Below are 21,462 nucleotides of genomic sequence, written 5' to 3'. Positions count from 1 at the left end.
GAGAGTCAGTGTAACTACTGTGGAGGCACAAGAGAGTCAGTGTAACTACTGTGGAGGCACAAGGGAGTTAGTGTAACTACTGTGGAGGGAGGCACAAGAGATACAGAGAAACTACTGTAGAGGCATCATGATTCAGTGTAACTACTGTGGAAGCATTGGAGAGTCAGTGCAACTAATGTGGAGGTACCAGAGAGTCAGGTAACTACTGTGGAGGTACCAGAGAGTCAGGTAACTACTGTGGAGGCACAAGAGAGTCAGTATAATTACTGTGGAGGCACAAGAGAGTCAGTGTAACTACTGTGGAGGCACAAGAAAGACAGTGAAACTACTGTGGAGGCACAAGAGATACAGTGAAACTACTGTAGAGGCATCAAGATTCAGTGTAACTACTGTGGAAGGATTGGAGAGTCAGTGTAACTAATGTGGAGGTACCAGAGAGTCAGTGTAACTACTGTGGAGACACAAGAGAGTCAGTGTAACTACTCTGGAGGCACAAGGGAGTTAGTATAACTACTTTGGAGGCATTGGAGAGTCAGTGTAACTACTGTGGAGGCACCAGAGAGTCAGTGTAACTACTGTGGAGACACAAGAGAGTGAGTGTAAGTACTGTGGAGACACCAGAGAGTCAGTGTAACTACTGTGGAGGCACCAGAAAGTCAGTGTAACTATTTTGGAGGCACTAGAGAGTCAATGTAACTACTGTGGGGGCACCAGAGAGTCATCATAATTATTGTGGAGACACAAGAGAGTCAGTGTAACTACTGTGAAGACTAGAGAGAGTCAGTGTAGCTACTATGGAGGCACCAGAGAGTCAGTGTAGCTACTGTGAAGGCAAGAGAGAGTCAGTGTAACTACTGTGGAGGCACCAGAGTTTCAGTGTAACTACTGTGAAGGCAAGAGAGAGTCAGTGTAGCTACTGTGGAGGCAGAAGAGTCAGTGTAACTACTGTTGGGAAATTAGAGAGTCAATGTAACTACTGTGGGGCAGTGGAACTACTGTGGGGGCACCAGAGAGTCATCATAATTATTGTGGAGACACAAGAGAGTCAGTGGAACTACTGTGAAGACTAGAGAAAGTCAGTGTAGCTACTGTGGAGGCACCAGAGAGTCAGTGTAACTACTGTGGAGGCAGAAGAGTCAGTGTAACTACTGTTGGGAAATTAGAGAGTCAGTGTAACTACTGTGGGGGCACTAGATTCAGTGTAATTTCAGTGGGGCAGGATGGGTTATAACTATTATGAGGATACTAAACCTATGATGGGGCAATATATGACAACTTTGATTAGTACAGACCTCTGGGGAAGGCACTTTTGGTACTCTGGTGGCATTATGCGACTCTGTAACTGCTGTCAGGGCACTGCAGGTACTGAGGGATCACTATGCGGCTCTATAGTTACTGTCACGGCACTGTAGGTACTGAGGGATCACTATGCGGCTCTGTAACTGCTGTCAGGGCACTGCAGGTACTGAGGGATCACTATGCACTGTAGGTACTGAGGGATCACTATGCGGCTCTGTAACTACTGTCAGGGCACTGCAGGTACTGAAGGATCACTATGCGGCTCTGTAACTACTGTCAGGGCACTGTAGTTACTGAGGGATCACTATGTGGCTCTGTAGCTTCTGTCAGGGCACTGTAGGTACTGAGGGATCACTATGCGGCTCTGTAACTACTGTCAGGGCACTGTAGGTACTGAGGGATCACTATGCGGCTCTGTAGCTACTGTCAGGGCACTGCAGGTACTGAGGGAACACTATGCGGCTCTGTAACTACTGTCAGGGCACTGTAGGTACTGAGGGATCACTATGCGGCTCTGTAACTACTGTCAGGGCACTGTAGGTACTGAGGGATCACTATGCGGCTCTGTAACTACTGTCAGGGCACTGTAGGTACTGAGGAATCACTATGCGGCTCTGTAACTACTGTCAGGGCACTGTAGGTACTGAGCGATCACTATGCGGCTCTGTAACTACTGTCAGGGCACTGTAGGTACTGAGGGATCACTATGCGGCTCTGTAACTACTGTCAGGGCACTGTAGGTACTGAGGGATCACTATGCGGCTCTGTAGCTTCTGTCAGGGCACTGTAGGTACTGAGGGATCACTATGCGGCTCTGTAACTACTGTCAGGGCACTGTAGGTACTGAGGGATCACTATGCGGCTCTGTAACTACTGTCAGGGCACTGTAGGTACTGAGGGATCACTATGCGGCTCTGTAACTACTGTCAGGGCACTGTAGGTACTGAGGGATCACTATGCGGCTCTGTAACTACTGTCAGGGCACTGTAGGTACTGAGGGATCACTATGCGGCTCTGTAGCTACTGTCAGGGCACTGTATGTTAGGAGTCAGATTTCTGCCTCTCATTTGCTGAAATCTAGATCCTCACATTCTGCTCCTCATCTGCTGTAGAGGAGACTGCAGAGGAGATTGCCTTGTGGCAACTCTCTCTCTCTCTACTCCTGCGTCTGAGCATGCTCCCATTGGAGTTCGGGAGTCAGGTGTTCAGGTCCTGTGTCGGATCCTATTGGCTCCTCTTGGAGACCTGGGGATTTCCGGAAGGTTCCGTTCACTATAAAAAGTGCGCATGGCTGTTCCGCCATGCGCTAGTATAGCCATGCTGCTGCTGTATGTTTGTTGATGGATGCATGGACTGGTGAATGACTGATTGGAAACCCCTACCCTCTGATACTACGTCTGTGAGAGTGCCTGAGTTATTGCCAGTATCAGCGCCAGCGCGCTATTGCTCCATTGCCTCAGCAGCCTAGCGTCAGCATTGCGCCTGCTAGTTAGCAGCGTCATTACAGCGGCTCTGTTTTCGCCGCGCTGCAGTTGCAGCTCTGCGTGCGTCCGCGGTTGCGACGCTCTACACCCGATCCTTGTCGGTAGGTCTAGACGGAGTAAGTACCGCCATCTAGTGTTACTCCTGTGACCAGATACCGCGGGTGCAGCGCTGTAGTTCTGTGACCTAAACAGACTCACCGTTTTTGTGTTTTGTTTCTGTGACTCTGTGAGTTCAACAGAGTCTGAGCAGTGCACATTGGGTGCCATTCACCCCTGTGCACATTACCGCCAGATTGCTCTGCCGTCACCTAGCAGCAGTTATTACATCTTCTGCACGGTGGACCCCGAGTGGCGAAGGTGCTTTATTTATATTTTTATTTAGTGCCTTCTGCCACTCCTGACATTACACTAGCGCCAGGGTCTGGCTAGTGATGGCAGATCAGCAGCAACTCATGCTATGCATACGGCAGCTTGAGAACCGTTTAGTTACTCTTGAGAAGGCTCTCGCCGCTGCACGAGCTACTGATGCTGCTGTACAGGCTCTAACTGATGCGGTAGGCCTTATGTCCGTGTCCACCCTCGCACCGACAGTCACCCGCCTCCCGTTACCCGATAAGTTTTACGGGGGATGGTGCCTCCTGTAGGGGCTTTATCAGCCAGTGCTCAATCCACCTGAAGTTGCTGGCTGCACAATTCCCTACGGAAAGGGCCAAGGTGGCATTTGTCATATCCCTACTGTCGGGCAAGGCATTGGAATGGGCTACGCCTTTGTGGGAGCGCGGTGATCCTGATATTCGGACCGCAGGTAACCTGTTAATGGCTATCAAGCAGGTTTTCCTCGGCCCACGGGTCACGCACGACACTTCTCTGCAGTTACTCGCTCTTACTCAGGGATCCCTCTCAGTTAGCCAGTATGCCATCCGTTTTCGGACACTGGCGTCCGAGTTGGAATGGTCCGATAAGGCCCTTATTCCCGTTTTTTGGCGAGGGCTTGCGGAGCATGTGAAGGATGCTCTCTCTACTAGAGAGATCCCCACTACCTTGGAGGAGCTCATTTCTGTCTCCCCACGTATTGACCTCCGTTTTTCGGAGCGCGGTATGGAGCGTGCTCACTTCAAGCGGAGAGCTAGTCCGGCTCTCAAATTTTTTGAGCCTCTTGAGCTGCCTGAGCCAGAGGTTCTACCCCCAGAGCCCATGGAGGTGTCTTGTACCAATTTTGAGTCAGCTCCGGCTCAAGTGTCCATTTGCGGTTGTCATCATGTGTGTGCTGCTTCTCAGAAGGCCAGCTCCCCACAATGGTCGGACTCTGAGCTGGTTGACGAATCCTTTGTTCCTCCTCATCTTAGGGCTCAAGTCCTCACCTGGGCACATGCGTCCAATGCGCACAACCATCGGGGCTATATGCAAACCACAAAGCTATTGGCCGGCGCGTATTGGTGGCCCCACAGGGCTCGGGACATCAAAAAATTCAGGCCTGCGCCTCATGTGCTCATGATAGCCTTCCTAGGCAGAGAGTGGTGACGGCCGCCGACTCACGGCGGCGCTCTGTTGCATCGCCTGCTCCCGCTATCTCCCAGGTGTCCCTTCTGAAACTTGGTGACCTTGCCTCCACTGACGCCTTCCATGTGTCCCGGTTCACTGTATCACCCACCCGGACACCAAGCTCGCCTTTGGGTGAGTTTGAGCCCTATGCCAGTGTAGGGCACAGGCTGGTGGTCCGGAAGGCTCAGGGAGGGGGGGTAATGTTAGGAGTCAGATTTCTGCCTTTCCTTTGCTGAAATCTAGATCCTTACATTCTGCAGTCTCCTGCTCCTCATCTGCTGTAGAGGAGACTGCAGAGGAGATTGCCTTGCGGCAACTCTCTCCGGAGGCTAAGTCCTCAACTCCTGTGTCTGAGCATGCTCATGGCACGAACTCCCATTGGAGTTCGGGAGTCAGGTGTTCAGGTCCTGTGTCGGATCCTATTGGCTCCTCTTGGAGACCTGGGGATTTCCGGAAGGTTCCGTTCACTATAAAAAGTGCGCATGGCTGTTCCGCCATGCGCTAGTATAGCCATGCTGCTGCTGTATGTTTGTTGATGGATGCATGGACTGGTGAATGACTGATTGGAAACCCCTACCCTCTGATACTACGTCTGTGAGAGTGCCTGAGTTATTGCCAGTATCAGCGCCAGCGGGCTATTGCTCCATTGCCTCAGCATTGCGCCTGTTAGCAGTGTCATTGCAGCGGCTCTGTCTTCGCCGCGCTGCAGTTGCAGCTCTTCGTGCGTCCGTGGTTGCGACGCTCTACATCCGATCCTTGTCGGTAGGTCTAGACGGAGTAAGTACCGCCATCTAGTGTTACTCCTGTGACCAGATACCGCGAGTGCAGCGCTGTAGTTCTGTGTCCTAAACAGACTCAACGTTTTTGTGTTTTGTTTCTGTGACTCTGTGAGTTCAACAGAGTCTGAGCAGTGCACATTGGGTGCCATTAACCCCTGTGCACATTACCGCCAGATTGCTCTGCCGTCACCTAGCAGCAGTTATTACATCTTCTGCACGGTGGACCCCGAGTGGCGAAGGTGCTTTATTTATATTTTTATTTAGTGCCTTCCGCCACTCCTAACACTGTAGGTACTGAGGGATCACTATGCGGCTCTGTAGCTACTGTCAGGGCACTGTGGTACTGAGGGATCACTATGCGGCTCTATAGCTACTGTCAGGACACTATAGGTACTGAGGGATCACTATGCGGCTCTGCAACTACTGTCAGAGCACTGTAGGTACTGAGGGATCACTATGTGGCTCTGTAACTACTGTCAGGGCACTGTAGGTACTGAGGGATCACTATGCGGCTCTGTAGCTACTGTCAGGGCACTGCAGGTACTGAGGGATCACTGTGCGGCTCTGTAGCTACTTTCAGGGCACTGCAGGTACTGAGGGATCACTATGCGGCTCTGTAGCTACTGTCAGGGCACTGTAGGTACTGAGGGATCACTATGCGGCTCTGTAACTACTGTCAGGGCACTGTAGGTACTGAGGGATCACTATGCGGCTCTATAGCTACTGTCAGGGCACTGTAGGTACTGAGGGATCACTATGCGGCTCTGTAGCTACTTTCAGGGCACTGCAGGTACTGAGGGATCACTATGCGGCTCTGTAACTACTGTCAGGGCACTGTAGGTACTGAGGGATCACTATGCGGCTCTATAGCTACTGTCAGGGCACTGTAGGTACTGAGGGATCACTATGCGGCTCTGTAGCTACTGTCAGGGCACTGCAGGTACTGAGGGATCACTATGCAGCTCTGTAGCTATTGCCAGGGCACTGTAGGTACTGAGGAATCACCATGCGGCTCTGTAGCTACTGCCAGGGCACTGTAGGTACTGAGGGATCACTATGCGGCTCTGTAACTACTGTCAGGGCACTGTAGGTACTCAGGGATCACTATGCGGCTCTATAGCTACTGTCAGGGCACTGTAGGTACTGAGGGATCACTATGCGGCTCTGTAGCTACTTTCAGGGCACTGCAGGTACTGAGGGATCACTATGCGGCTCTGTAACTACTGTCAGGGCACTGTAGGTACTGAGGGATCACTATGCGGCTCTATAGCTACTGTCAGGGCACTGTAGGTACTGAGGGATCACTATGCGGCTCTGTAGCTACTGTCAGGGCACTGCAGGTACTGAGGGATCACTATGCAGCTCTGTAGCTACTGCCAGGGCACTGTAGGTACTGAGGAATCACCATGCGGCTCTGTAGCTACTGTCAGGGCACTGTAGGTACTGAGGGATCACTATGCGGCTCTGTAGCTACTGTCAGGGCACTGTAGGTACTGAGGGATCACTATGCGGCTCTATAGCTACTGTCAGGGCACTGTAGGTACTGAGGGATCACTATGCAGCTCTGTAGCTACTGTCAGGGCACTGTAGGTACTGAGGGATCACCATGCGGCTCTGTACCTACTGTCAGGGCACTGTAGGTACTGAGAGATCACCATGCGGCTCTGTAACTACTATCAGGGCACTGTAGGTACTGAGGGATCACTATGCGGCTCTGTAGCTACTCTGTGGACACTATACCCATCCCAGTGACACTATCTGCACACACACAGAGCTTATGTTACATTCAGTGCTGCCCTCTAGTGGATGTTCCCCATAAACTGCCCGCATGGCAGAGCTTTAGTTGCTGGCGCTACACTTGACAGATTGAATATGATTCATATACAGAACGCTCTGCTAAATATATAATTAAACATAACAGTCACCAAAGACTACGGGTTACAAATACGGGTGCCCCGCTGAAGACCCGGCTGTACAGAGTGGCGCCTCTTGCAATGAAAGGGTTCAGTGCTGCTGGCGTGTAGTCACAGAGTTTAGGGCATGGTTGTAACGAGCTCTCTTACAAGCGCTGCATACACATCGGCTCTTCTGGCTCGATGCTTCGCAGCCTCCTTTAGCAATTAATGCACTTGGAACACAAATCATTTGCTGGGATTTTCTCCGTGCCGCGGTATTATCCAGAAGGGGCTCCTCTGGGCGCTTACACGCATCCTGAAGCCTCCCGTGACAAGCGGCACCTTGTTGTGACATGTTCTGCATTAATCTGTTACCCCATTTGAAGTATATTGGTGCAGGTAGATTTCGGGGTACCCTGGTGCAGGTCTTCAGACTCTCATCCTTTGGCACTAGGCAGAAACCAATTAAGCTCTTGCTTGGGGTTAAGAAGCTTTGCCAACGATATTGCAATATGTCTTTTTCTGTATTAATACATGACTGTGTAGTTCATAGTCTGCATGCCATGGAGGGTGCCAAGAGTTCCCTAAGTGCCGACAGGAGTAGAGGACTTGATTAGGTAGTTTGATAATAGATGACATGGACTTACCAAAGGAGTCCTTCCCGTAGATCTCACCAGATTAGGGAGGGAGACTCACCTGAGGATTATCCCAGCCTCACCTAAGAACACATATGTTAAACTTTGACTCGCGGGGTGAGTATATTAGGCCTGTGACGCCATCATTCCCTGTTTGCATCTGACGTCTCAGCACAGCGGGCGCGACAACGTCATTGCAATTCGCCCGCTGTATCAAGATGTGCATAGAATCTGAACAAGCCAAGAAGAGACTGGAGCATCGGGGAAACGGGCAGAAGTGAGAATTTTTTTTTACTGTATGGAGGACTATGTGGGGCCATTATACTGTATGGAGCACTATGTGGGGCCATTATACTGTATGGAGGACTATGTGGGGCCATTATACTGTATGGAGCAGTATGTGGGGTCATTATTCTGTATGTAGCACTATGTGGTGGCCATTGTTCTGTATGTTTCACTAAGTGGAGCCATTATACTGTATAGAGGACTATGTGAGGCCCAATATACTGGATAGAGAACTATATGGGGCCATTATACTGTATAGACCACTATGTGGGCTCATTATTCTGTATGGAGGACTATGTGGTGCCTATTATACTGTATGGAGCACTATGTTGGGCCCATTATACTGTATGGAGCACTATGTGGTGCCTATTAGATTGTATGGAGCACTATGTGGGGTCCATTATACTGTATGGAGCACTATGTGGGGCCATTATACTGTATGAAGCACTACGTGGTGCCAATTGTTCTGTATGTAGCACTATGTAGAGCCATTATACTGTATAGAGGACTATGTGAGGCCCAATATACTGGATAGAGAACTATATGAGGCCATTATACTGTATAGAGCACTGTATGGGCTCACTATTCTGTACGAAGCTCTATGTGGGGTCATTATTTTGTATGGAGTTCTGTGAGGTCATTATTCTGTATGGAGGACTATGTGGTGCCTATTATACTGTATGGAGCACTATGTGGGGCCCATTATACTGTATGGAGCACTATGTGGGGCCCATTATACTGTATAGATCACTATGTGGGGCCCATTATACTGTATGGAGCACTATGTGGGGCCCATTATACTGTATAGATCACTATGGGAGCCAATTATACTGTATGGAGCACTATGTGGTGCCCATTATTCTGTATGCTATGTGGGGCCCATTATACTGTATGGAGCACTATGTGGGGCTCATTATACTGTATGGAGCACTAGGTGGGGCCCATTATACTGTATGGAACACTATGTGGGGCCCATTATACTGTATGGAACACTATGTGGGGCCCATTATACTGTATAGATCACTATGTGGGGCCCATTATACTGTATGGAGCACTATGTAGGGCCCATTATACTGTATAGATCACTATGTGGGGGCCATTGTACTGTATGGAGCACTATGTGGGGCCATTATACTATATGGAGCACTATGTGGGGCCGATTATACTGTATGGAGCACTATGTGGGGCCATTATACTATATGGAGCACTATGTAGGGCCCATTATACTGTATAGATCACTATGTGGGGGCCATTGTACTGTATGGAGCACTATGTGGGGCCCATTATACTGTACAGATCACTATGTGGAGCCAATTATACTGTATGGAGCACTTTGTGGTGCCCATTATTCTGTATGCTATGTGGTGCCATTATACTGTATAAAAGACTATGTGAGGCCCAATATACTGGATAGAGAACTATATGGGGCCATTTTACTGTATAGAGCACTATTAGGGCTCATTATTCTTCATGGACCATTATGTGAGGTCATTATACTGTATTGAGGGTTATGTGAGACCGTTACACTGTGTGGATGGAGACCAGAAGGTATTTGCACCTTACAGTAGAGAATGTAATGTGCAGGTACCAGCACCAGAAGGTATTTGCGCCTTACAATAGAGACAAGGCTGAAACTCATGTACGTCTTCAGGCATACATGGTCTAAATGGGTTATTCAGATTTGCCCCTTGTCTGGAATACCCATGAATATCGAAATTATCGCACCAAACACTTTTTAAATCAAGAGTGGAGTGCACTGAGGTCCAAGACTGCCCATCCTGCCGTACCCATACACTCGGTATATGACCTCCATAGAATCAAATTATAAAACTCTTTAGAAAATGGGAAAAAAGTGGATACGAGTCGCCTGATCCCACGTCACCCAATTCATTGCCACCTGCTGCCAACAATTCCAGATGACAGCTTGTGATGATACCACAGATCTGCGCTATGTACAGTGAGGATAGATCGTCCATATAGCAGGTCCCCAAGACAAAAAGGGCCATAAAACATACTTATTGTGTTATTCCTCCTCTCCTTGGTGGCAGGCGGTTCGGTCTTTTCTCCGGCGGCCGCTGTCGAGGGGATAATATGATAATGTTTCGCTTGATGTGACTGTAATATATATTTATGATGCTGCTACTGGTGTAGGAACCTTCCCTTGATCTTGATTATTTACTCGCGGCTCCTGGTGGATTGTTTCAGGCTCCGGAATCTCATGCTGAATGCACATACTGTATCACATGAAAACCATCAGGTTATTTACTAAGTCACGAAACAATAGTGATTCCTTGCTGCTAATGGGATTTCTTTCTGCCATTTTGTTATTATATAGGTGTGAAAAATATGGAGGCTATAATTTCTTGCCAATCAACTATCATATCCGGGTTCAACATTATAGTCCTCTTACAAAGTGTTAAGCTGAGACTGGAAACCATTCTCAGTAGGTGGTCAAGCTAAATTCACACCTCCAGTAGATAGCTGGTACCAAGCTATTCCTGGCAGGATGCATCCCTATCGAGAGTGTAAAGATAATTAACTGATGAAAGAATTCCCAAAGCCGACAAGAGACGTAATTTTATAAGGCGTTATAGACTTATCGTACGTCCTAGTTGTATGCCGGTTACATTTTCAAGATCTCGGGAACGGGCCGAATGCCCGCCAGGGTCTTGACCCATTTTAGCACCCAGGGGTAGGGAGATTCTTAGAACAACTAGGAGCAGCCAGGTAGCGAAGCCGTGTTTGGTCTCCAAGTGTAACGGGAGTCTGTTTAGATCCGATGGCGCCAAAACCACCATCCTCTGACCTTCAATAGAGAAGTTATGATCCATCATAGGTTTTGTAATTTCAGCTGCCAGAGCAAAGGAGAGGGAGACTAGGACTATCCCGGGGAGCGGGGAAGGAAGTTACCGACCAAGGGGTTTAGTGCACGTGCTACAATGTGGGCCTTGGTTTTCTTCTAAGGGAGGTCACGCCGTGCAGTTTGTTGGAAGAAATCGGAAATACCTCCCCCCAAACCTTCCATGTGGTTGCCAGCATCAAACGGCTATACATCAAGCCGGTAACTGACTTTTGTATCATCTACTTATACTTTTGTACTACAGCCTGTATTTGCAAATCTGACCACTGTATATGTATAACCTTTGTGTAGACTGTGTGTTGTCTAGGGTGCCCTCAAGGCGATTCAATATATAATTTAACCTTCTGCTGCTCTTTTATCTCAATCCATGAAGTCACTCGTCCACAATATCGGCTTAACTTTCCATGCTACCGAGGCTGGTTTCTGGCCCCATGTAATCCTGTTAACGGATCGGGCTTATATCTAAAGAACTAGTGGCAGTCCTAGTGAAAGGGGCCTCTCAGCTTGTTAGGGTTTGTGAGTTGTTTGTGAGCGAGTGTGGTGCCACGTAAGCTGCTGCGTGGGCCACCATCTCTCGCTCCCCATAACTCCTTGGGCCCGTGTGGACAGGGAGTGTCTGTGTAAAACTGTACCAAGCTGAACTTACATGACCCCAGGGGGTAAGTTAGGTCTTGGTGCAAGTGAGGACATCGTACTGCGTGATCTCTCTGACGTAATAGTGACGTCAGGCGGGGTGATGAGGTGCGGTACATCACAAGAGGGTTAGCCTGGAACTATGTCGATACCTGCTCCATGGCCTAAAGCTACTCGCACCTACAAAACCATCACGCGCAGTGGCAGTGTTACTATCAGGTGGTGGAGGACACGGGCACAGTCACATCCATCTCCTAAGGTTCAGCGTCTGTATCTTGTCGTTACAGTCGGAGGTCTCCTGGATCCCAAACAAGCATTACTCAGGAATATACGGGCTGATGAAGCTGGTGCTCACCAAGACTCTGCCGGCCAGCCTGGAGCGGGTCATCGTCCTGGACACCGATATCACCTTTGCCACAGACATTGCCGAGCTGTGGGCCGTGTTCCACAAATTCAAAGGTCAGATGCTAAATTATTATATACATTACCATAGACTCACTACTGTCTATCTATCTATTATCTATCTATTATCTATAATATCTATCTATCTATCCCTGGCAGCCCACATTGGCTGCACAATCTACCATGTAAGTGTTAACGGCCTCTTCCGTCCAGAGCGCGTGTTGGACACAGAATTCTTCCTTGTTTCTTTTCTTCTCCTTTGTACCGATGATGTGGTATAAAGGTCGGCACCTGGGGTGATTAGTGTTACAGCCTCTCCTCCTGGCAGGTAAAGGGCAGCGCTGACACTTCCTAATGAGACATGAAAACCATGATTCAGTGCCAGAAGCTGGAAGTTCTCAGATCACAACTTCTCCTTCTGCTCCCCGGACCCGAACCGCCCGGACCACCTGCTGCCACCAAAACTAGGAAGAGTTTGCACAGAAGTTTCTGTAGCCGATGTTCTCTTGAACCATTTGTCCGGGTTAACAAAAAAACTACTGGTAGTCTCAAGTAGAATCCTTATTCTAGTCTTTTATCTGTTTCTTAGAAAGCTGGGTGCCAACCAATATGAAGATGAGAGAAAGATAGATAGTGGATCGATGGGGGGATAGATATATACATAGATAGGTACCGTAGATGTAGAAATAAAAATAATGGATGAATAGATAAGATAGAAGATAGCTAAATACAAAGGTAGATAGATAGATAGATAGATAATAGATAGATAATAGATATATAATAAATAGATAGATAATAGACAGATAATAGAATGCATAGATAATAGATAGATAATAGATAGATAAATAATAAATATATAATAGATAGATAGATAAATAATAGATAGATAGATAGATAATAGAATAGATAGATAGATAATAGACAGATAATAGAATAGATAGATAATAGACAGATAATAGAATAGATAGATAATAGATAGAGGGAGTCATGGTCGCTGAAAGTGATGGCACACTTGAAATTGTTCCATAAAATGACTTATTACTCCCAGAATATTATTGTAATTACACATGTGTTGTTATACATGTTTATTTCCTTTGTGTGTGTTAGAACAACACAAAAAAAGCAATGAAAAAAAGGGCAAATTGAACATAATTTCACACAAAATCCGAAAAATAGGCACGACAAAATTGTTGCCACCTTTCCAAAATTGTGCATAAACAACTTTGTTTCCAGCATGTGATGCTCGTTCACACTCACCTGTGGCAAGTAACAGGTTTGGGCAATGTTAAAATCACACCTGAAACCAGACACAGACACACAACGCAAAGACTGAGTCACCTTCTCCTCTTGTTATCTGGTTTCAGGTGTGATATTCATTTTGCCCACACCTGTTACTTGCCACAGGTGAGTTTGAATGAGCATCACATGCTTGAAAAAAAGTTGTTTACCACCATTTTGGAAAGGTGCCAACAATTTTGTCCAGTCCATTTTTGGGGTTTTGTGTAAAATTATGTCCAATTCGCCTTTTTTTCTGTTTTTTTTGTTGTTGTTGTTCCAATACACGGCAAAGTCAATGAACATGTGTATAACAAAACATGTGAAATTGCAATAATTTTCTGGGAGAAATACTTCATTTTCTGGAACAATTTCAAAGGTGCCATCACTTTTGGCCATGACTGTACATAGATTGATGATCGATAGAAAGATAATAGATTGATGATTAATATATGATATTATCCCCACAGGGAGTTTATTCTGTGCCGTGGTAATGAGTCTCTGGTTGTCAGTGATGTCTCCGCTGCTCTCTGTGTAACGGTGGACCGGCGGCCGCTGTGTATTGATAGGAGGTAACGGAGCGGGTCGCACCTGTTCACATTTCTGCTGTGTATTCAGCGGCTGCTAACAGCGCGCCGCTACATCAGACATATCAGAAAAGGTCAGCAGTGTTTCGGGTGCTGGTTAATTGACTGCCATTGTAAGGGGTGGGCAGGCTGCCAATGCGGAGCTTGAATTGTGCATACGTTGGCACCTTGCATGGTGTGAACAGACCCTGAGGTGCCTGTCTGCAGCCATCACCTATGAATGCATTGTGCCGTGACATCCTCGTACTCACATGAAGGGGGTGACACATTTCGATTACTTCTCACCTGTTGAGGTGGATCCAACAAGCCCTTGGACCAGATAAGCAGTTGTAACGCAGCAACTAACAGATGGCGCCGGGGAAGCAGGATGGTCACATTGGATTTATGGAGGCCATTGTCGCAGAACAGCTATTGGCGTAGCAGAGTGTTAATTCACAAGGGAGCAGAGTAGTCTCAAGGGTGAGAAAGTAAAAGGGCAGAGCTGACTAGAACCAGAGGTTCAGATTCAGAACTGGCCCAGCAGTATAGCAGATAAAACACAACAATACAGCAGAGCTAAGTTTGCAACACAGTCCAAAACAGAGCTGGTAAAGTTACCCATTGATGCAACAAAGTTGTGTTATGCACAGAGTCCAAAGCAATGCTTGTACAGCAAAAAAATCAGGGTTAATCACTGATATAGCTGAGCTCCAAGACAGAAAGTTTGAGAGAGAGCTGACCCACAGCAGAGCTGAATTTGTGACGCAGTCCAGTGCATAACTACTCATTAATATAGCAGAATTACCACCTGAAGGATTAGAAGTAGCAGTGACTGTCTCAGAGTTAAAATGCCAGAGGTGTACAGTGATAGAACAGGGTTAGCCAGTGAAATGCCAGAATTAGCAGAGCTGGGTTTGTCACAGAATCAAAGAATGAGGAGCTGCCCAGTGATACATCAGGGTTGCATATTGAGGGATCAGAAGTAGCAGAGCTGGGTTTGTCACAGAGTTAAAATGAGAAGCTGCCTGCTCAGTGATACATCAGAGTTACCCATCAAAGTAGCAGAGGTGGGTTTATCGCAAAGTGAAAATTAGGAGTTGCACAGTGTTACATCAGTTACATATTGTGGTATCATAAATAGTAGAGCTGAGTTTGTCACAGAGTGAAAATGAGGAACTACACAGCGATACATCAGGGTTACCCTTTGAAGTATCAGAAGTAGCAGAGCTTGGTTTGTCACAGAGTTAAAATGCAAAGCTGCACAGCTATACATCAGTTACCCATCAAAGTCTCATTAGTTGGGTTTGTCAGCAGCGTGGACACAAGCTGTTTGAATACTCATGGATCTCATTGGAGGACACAGCTGAAACACTTATTAATTGTCGGTTTCATTGCTAAATCCAAGACCCACGCGTTCGTCAAATTGCAGACACTACGAAGAGGTCCTGACCGGATGAGACGTGCGTAACAACACGTGAACCTGGTGTGATTGCTTCTTCCATCTTCATTCCGCTGTTCCCCCAATCTTCTAAATCATTTCATTTCCTATCTCCCGTCCTTCACAGAGTATCCCCCGACCACATCCTCGTCCTATCTGTGCCGCCTCCGCCTCAACGCTGCGCGTGGAATTAGAAATCAGCCGGAGATGGATGTGACCGGATTTACAATTCATTGCGTCCTTCTCCTTCTGTAATCGTCCATGATGACTGCACCTGTCACATGTACGCACCGGGCACAGGGGCGCACGGGAGCAAATCATCCGCACAGTCCTTTACTCCAGAATCCACCAATCCGGAACGTCTTCAGGGGATCCTCTTTTCTCAGGATCCTCCACACATCTGACTTCTGTGACAGGCGACGGACGTCACAGGAACTGACACAATGGGCGGCAGAGTCTCGTGTTCGGACAATATTTTTTCACTCTCGATTTGTCACTTAGCACAGTCCATCCATCCGTCATCCTATCGGCATCGCCTCCGCACCTCGCCTGCTGCCGCCGGCCATCTATCAACCATAGATGATGAGAGCGACGCTGCAAGACTCGTGTGGTGGAGGCCAATGCTCCGATGTACCGGTCACATCTCCACCTCCCGGAGGGATGATTATATGTACCAGATCCATATGATTGGTGCTTGCTCATTAGACTATGGAGTGACCCACACTTGTCACTGACTTTGCCGCCAGGGCTCTGAAATCTAATAATCCAGCACAAAACTGGAAATCGCCCGCAACTAATAATCTAGAATATCAGATTGAAGTAACGAGAGTGCGCAGTCATGGGGACATTGTGTCCTCAGGGCAGGAGTAGGAAAAGCAACCCATGGAGGCAAACAACCGCCATATACTATTGTTTCCCTTAATCACGCCATCTTCCTTCTTTCCTTCCTTACTTTCTTCCTTCTTTCATTCCTCCATCTCTGTCACTCCCTTCCTGTCCTTCCTTTTTTTTCCTTCCTTCCTTCCTATTTTCCTTCCTCCTTCCTTCCTCCCTCCCTCTGTCACTCCCTTCTATCTTCTCTTCCTCTCTTTCCTTCCTTTCTTTTTCTTTCTTTCTTCCTTTCCTTCCTCCCTCCCTTCCTCCTTCCTTCCCTTCTCTCTTCTTTTTTCCTTTCTCATTCCTTCCTCCCTTCCTTTCCTTCCTTCCCCTCTTTCCTTCCCATTCTCCCTCTCATCTTTCTTCTCTTCCTCCCTTCCTTTTCCTCCTTCCTTCTCTCCTCCCTTCCTTCCTCTCTTCCTCCCTCCCTCTGTCACTCCCTCCCTTCTTCTTCTATTCCTTCCTTTACTTCCTCCCTACCTTTCTTCCTTCCATCCATCCTTCCTTTCTTTCCTTCCTTCCACCCTCCCTTCCTTCTGTCCATCTTTCCTTCCTCCTCTTTCCCTCCCTAACTCTCCCCTTCCTCCCTCCCTCCTTCCCTTCTTTTCTTCCTCCCTTACTTCCTTCCCTTCTTTCCTCCCTTACTTCCTCTCTTCCTTCCTTTCCTTCCCCTTTCCTTTCTTCCTCCCTTCTTTCCTTCCTTCCTCCTCTTTGCCATAGTGTCCAGCACCTCAGTCTGCTCCATCTGCACAGCTTTTCCTGAGTTGATGGGACTTTATGTAATTTAATTGTTCTATTCGAGGCGGTGTCGCTATAAAGTCGTTTGCTGCATTTTTATTTACATTCTCCTACAGAACAATTTCCCTCCGGGGATATTAAATGAAGGCTCTTATTTAAGGGAGGAATTTCACGTGTGCGGCGGTGGCGTACAGGACTCGTATCATGTGTGAGCACAGCTGCTCCTATGTCCTCTATACATATGTCTTGCCAAAGGGTGAAAGCTGGGAAATGAAATGTATAAAAATGTAATGCAGTTCCTTAAATAGGTCATTCAGGAAGGGAAACAGCGCCACTCTTGTCTGCAGGTGTTATCTGGTATTTAAGCTACGGAGCTCATTCTGCAAAAATTCAGTCTCTATATCTACTAAGAAAGTGGATTTTCTATATATGAAGTTAACCTGTCAGGTCATATCTGAACCATAATCCTCCACCATGCCAGTCAAATCGAATCAAACCCTAATCTTCCACCATGCCAGTCAAATCGAGTCAAACCCTAATCTTCCACCATGCCAGTCAAATCAAGTCAAACCCTAATCTTCCACCATGCCAGTCAAATAGAGGTTTATTAAATAACTTTAATAAACTGCTTGCTCTATTGATAAAGCATGAGGTAGTGGTGACGACAATAGCGCAAGCACAGTACGACAATGAAGCTGCGCAAAACATACCTGATTGTATTGTGGAAGCACAAGGTAGTAGTGAAGATGACAGCGCATGTGCAGTACAACGATGACGCTGCGCAGCGCATTCCTTTTTGTATTGTGAAAGCACAAAGTAGTAGTGCAGCTAACAGATCATGCACTGTACAACAGTGAAGCTGTGCACGACATACCTTGCTGGGTTATTGAGTCACGAGGTAGTAGTGAAGATGACAGATGACCGCGCATGTGCAGTACGACAATGAAGCTGCGCACCTCATACCTTTCTGTGTTGTGAAAGCACAAAGTAATAGTGAAGATGACAGTTCAAGTGTAGGATGATGACGAAGCAGTGCACCACATACCTTGATCTTTTGTGAAAGCACGAGGTACTAATGAAGATGACAGCGCATGCGCAATACGACAATGAAACTGCAATCCACATGCCTTTCTGTATTGCAAAACAACGAGGTACTAGTGAAGATAACAGCGCATGCGCAGTACAACGATGATGGTGTGCCCCACATACCTTTATGTATTGCGAAACCACAAGGTAAGTGGTGAAGACAACGGCTCATGCCCAGTACAACGATGATGCTGTGCCTCACATACTTTTCTGTATTGTGAAAGCAGGAAGTAGTAGTGAAGACAACAATGCATGTGCAGTACGATGGTGAAACTGCACACCACATACCTTTCTGTATTGCAAAAGCATGAAGTAATAGTGAAATGGACAGAGCATGCGCAGTACGATGATGAAACTGCTCACCACATATCTTTCTGCATTGCAAAATCTTGAGCTAGTAATGAAGACGACAGTGCATGCGTAGTACAACGATGAAGCTGTCCACTACCTACCTTGCCTTGCTGTGTTGCGAAAGCATGAGGTAGTGAAGACGGCAGCACAGGTGCAGTTCGACTATGAAGCTGCACCTCTTACGTTGCTGTAGTAGTAGTGAAGATGACAGCGCATGGGCAGCACGATGATAAAGCTGCACACCTCTTACATTGCTGTAGTAGTAGTGAAGATGACAGCGCATGGGCAGTACGACGATGAAGCTGCACACCACTTACGTTGCTGTAGTAGTAGTGAAGATGACAGCGCATGGGCAGTACGACGATGAAGCTACACACCACTTACGTTGCTGTAGGAGTAGTGAAGATGACAGCGCATGGGCAGACCGACGATGAAGCTGCACACCTCTTACGTTGCTGTAGGAGTAGTGAAGAGCACAGCGCATGGGCAGAACGACGATGAAGCTGCACACCTCTTACGTTGCTGTAGTAGTGAAGATGACAGCGCATGGGCAGCATGACGTTGAAGCTGCACACCACTTACGTTGCTGTAGGAGTAGTGAAGATGACAGCGCATGGGCAGACCGACGATGAAGCTGCACACCACTTACGTTGCTGTAGTAGTAGTGAAGATCACAGCGCATGGGCAGTATGAAGATGAAGCTGCACACCTCTTACGTTGCTGTAGTAGTAGTGAAGATAACAGCGCATGGGCAGTATGAAGATGAAGCTGCACACCTCTTACGTTGCTGTAGTAGTGAAGATGACAGCGCATGGGCAGCATGACGTTGAAGCTGCACACCACTTACGTTGCTGTAGGAGTAGTAGTGAAGAGCACAGCGCATGGGCAGAACGACGATGAAGCTGCACACCTCTTATGTTGCTGTAGGAGTAGTGAAGATGACAGCGCATGGGCAGACCGACGATGAAGCTGCACACCTCTTACGTTGCTGTAGGAGTAGTGAAGAGCACAGCGCATGGGCAGAACGACGATGAAGCTGCACACCACTTACATTGCTGTAGTAGTAGTGAAGATGACAGTGCATGGGCAGACCGACGATGAAGCTACACACCACTTACGTTGCTGTAGTAGTAGTGAAGATGACAGCGCATGGGCAGTACGACGATGAAGCTGCACACCTCTTACGTTGCTGTAGTAGTAGTGAAGATCACAGCGCATGGGCAGTATGAAGATGAAGCTGCACACCTCTTAGGTTGCTGTAGTAGTAGTGAAGATAACAGCGCATGGGCAGTATGAAGATGAAGCTGCACACCTCTTACGTTGTTGTAGTAGTAGTGAAGATGACAGCGCATGGGCAGTACGACGATGAAGCTGCACACCTCTTACGTTGCTGTAGTAGTAGTGAAGATGACAGCGCATGGGCAGTACGACGATGAAGCTGCACACCTCTTACGTTGCTGTAGTAGTAGTAAAGATGACAGCGCATGGGCAGTACGACGGTGAAGTTGCACACCTCTTACGTTGCTGTAGTAGTAGTGAAGATAACAGTGCATGGGCAGTACGACGATGAAGCTGCACACCTCTTACGTTGCTGTAGTAGTAGTGAAGATGACAGCGCATGGGCAGTACGACGGTGAAGTTGCACACCTCTTACGTTGCTGTAGTAGTAGTGAAGATAACAGTGCATGGGCAGTACGACGATGAAGCTGCACACCACTTACGTTGCTGTAGTAGTAGTGAAGATGACAGCGCATGGGCAGTATGATGAGAAAGCTGCACACCACATACATTACCACACAAGGTAATAGTAAAGACGACAGCACATGCACAAGACTTAAAGGAGGCTGGCGTTGATCCAACGCTGCCAGGACATCAGTCAAGCCAGGAGGGTGGGAATAAAGCGCATTCTGTGTGACTCTTTCTAATATTGTCCCTGCCCACTTGACTGTAATACTAATTTGCATAGAGCATGATGTAGCTTTTAAATAGTAATTTTTACCATTTGGTGGTATTTTGATTGAGCATCGGGGCAGGTTTACAAATATTGTCAATTTTTTTTCTTCCTGGCGGGGAACTATTTTGCATACTTTTCAACCCAACAGGCTCCCTTTGAAACGTAAGATTCATATAACGAAACAGCACCACTTTGATCCATAGGCCATGCTTGGTATTGCACGTAGGTAAGAATATTCCCGTTTTAACCCACAAGAACATACGTACCATAAAATCAGTCCATGCATGCAGCTGTTATCAGGCTCTGGAAAGAGAGGGCCCAGCCCAGTTGGCTTTTATTGATGGGTGTTGTGAGGACCTCAGTCCCAACAAGAGTGGGAAATTACCCGAGGATCATCTAATGGTCAGTGGTGGGCAACTAAGAGCCAAGACCTCTAGTGCTGGGTGTAGAGGTATGACCCAGCACCAATGGGAGCATCACCTCTATGTTTGTCCCCCCCATAGCCTCCTGCCTCCCTTGTTCAATGGTATTTATCTGGTTCACGGATAATGGTGCAGTCGCGAGATGGGAGAGATGAAACCCATCATCCCTTAGATGTTGGCCTCGTGATTAACAGACTGTCCAGAGGCGCGGTTGGCGGAAAGGGCTCTGTGCAGGACGCTGCTATTTCTGCAAGAATGACCTATTATTGCTGTCATAATTACGGCTGTGCAAGTGGCGTCGGCGGGCAGAGAGAGTAGATTAAACGCTGTGGTGGTGAATCTTAATGGGGGAGATGAAGCCGGGGAGCAGAATGTGGCTTAATAACTCCAAGAAGAGGATTTGAGGCATTTAACTGGTTTAACGAGACTGCGACATGAGTGATGACGTGGGGTGTAGCACCAGGCGGAATCACACGGACGCACTCTGCATTATTCTCTTTCATCTCTTGGTGACAATTGGCCCCGTTCTGCCTGTTAGATTTAAAGGGCCACAAGCTGCAATTTTACTGGCTGCCATATATAAAAACCCTACAAAAAATAGTCCTAAAAAAAATCCTGTATACAGGGTGCCTTACCTTGATCTCTGGGTGAAAGATCTTCAATTTTTGAGTGTAGATGCATACTGTCTAGTGTAGCGCATCAACAGTGCCCTAGTCAAAGAAAAATATTGGCACACCTTTGAAATCCAAAGATAAAAATGTTGTCACCCACCAAAAAAATCTTGAGTCACTTGATTAAGTCCGTGTCTTCCATGAACACTGAATGCCTGGTAGGGATGTCCAATGTCCACCAAGAACAGGCACTGGACACTTCAGTTCTTGGGAACCACCTCCTTCAATCTTTCAAGGCAATGATAGTTCAAGGTGTGAAGACATCTATAGT

General features: G+C 47.4%; 1 protein-coding gene across 1 annotated transcript in view; it reads left to right on the top strand.

The window, feature by feature from the left end:
- Nucleotides 1-21,462, top strand: part of LARGE1 (LARGE xylosyl- and glucuronyltransferase 1) — a 437,502-nt gene that overhangs the window by 275,400 nt on the left and 140,640 nt on the right. Inside the window, exon 6 of the mRNA XM_073567486.1 lies at nt 11,700-11,871. Within this exon, the coding sequence (XP_073423587.1) occupies nt 11,700-11,871 (172 nt within the window). The remainder of the gene's footprint in view (nt 1-11,699; nt 11,872-21,462) is intronic.

Source organism: Dendrobates tinctorius, unplaced genomic scaffold, assembly GCF_039654945.1.
Source record: "Dendrobates tinctorius isolate UK_male_01 unplaced genomic scaffold, ASM3965494v1 ptg000020l, whole genome shotgun sequence".
Taxonomy (NCBI): Eukaryota; Metazoa; Chordata; class Amphibia; order Anura; family Dendrobatidae; genus Dendrobates; species Dendrobates tinctorius.
The sequence above is the reverse complement of the archived record's forward strand: the minus strand, read 5'-3'. Positions and strand labels throughout refer to the sequence as shown.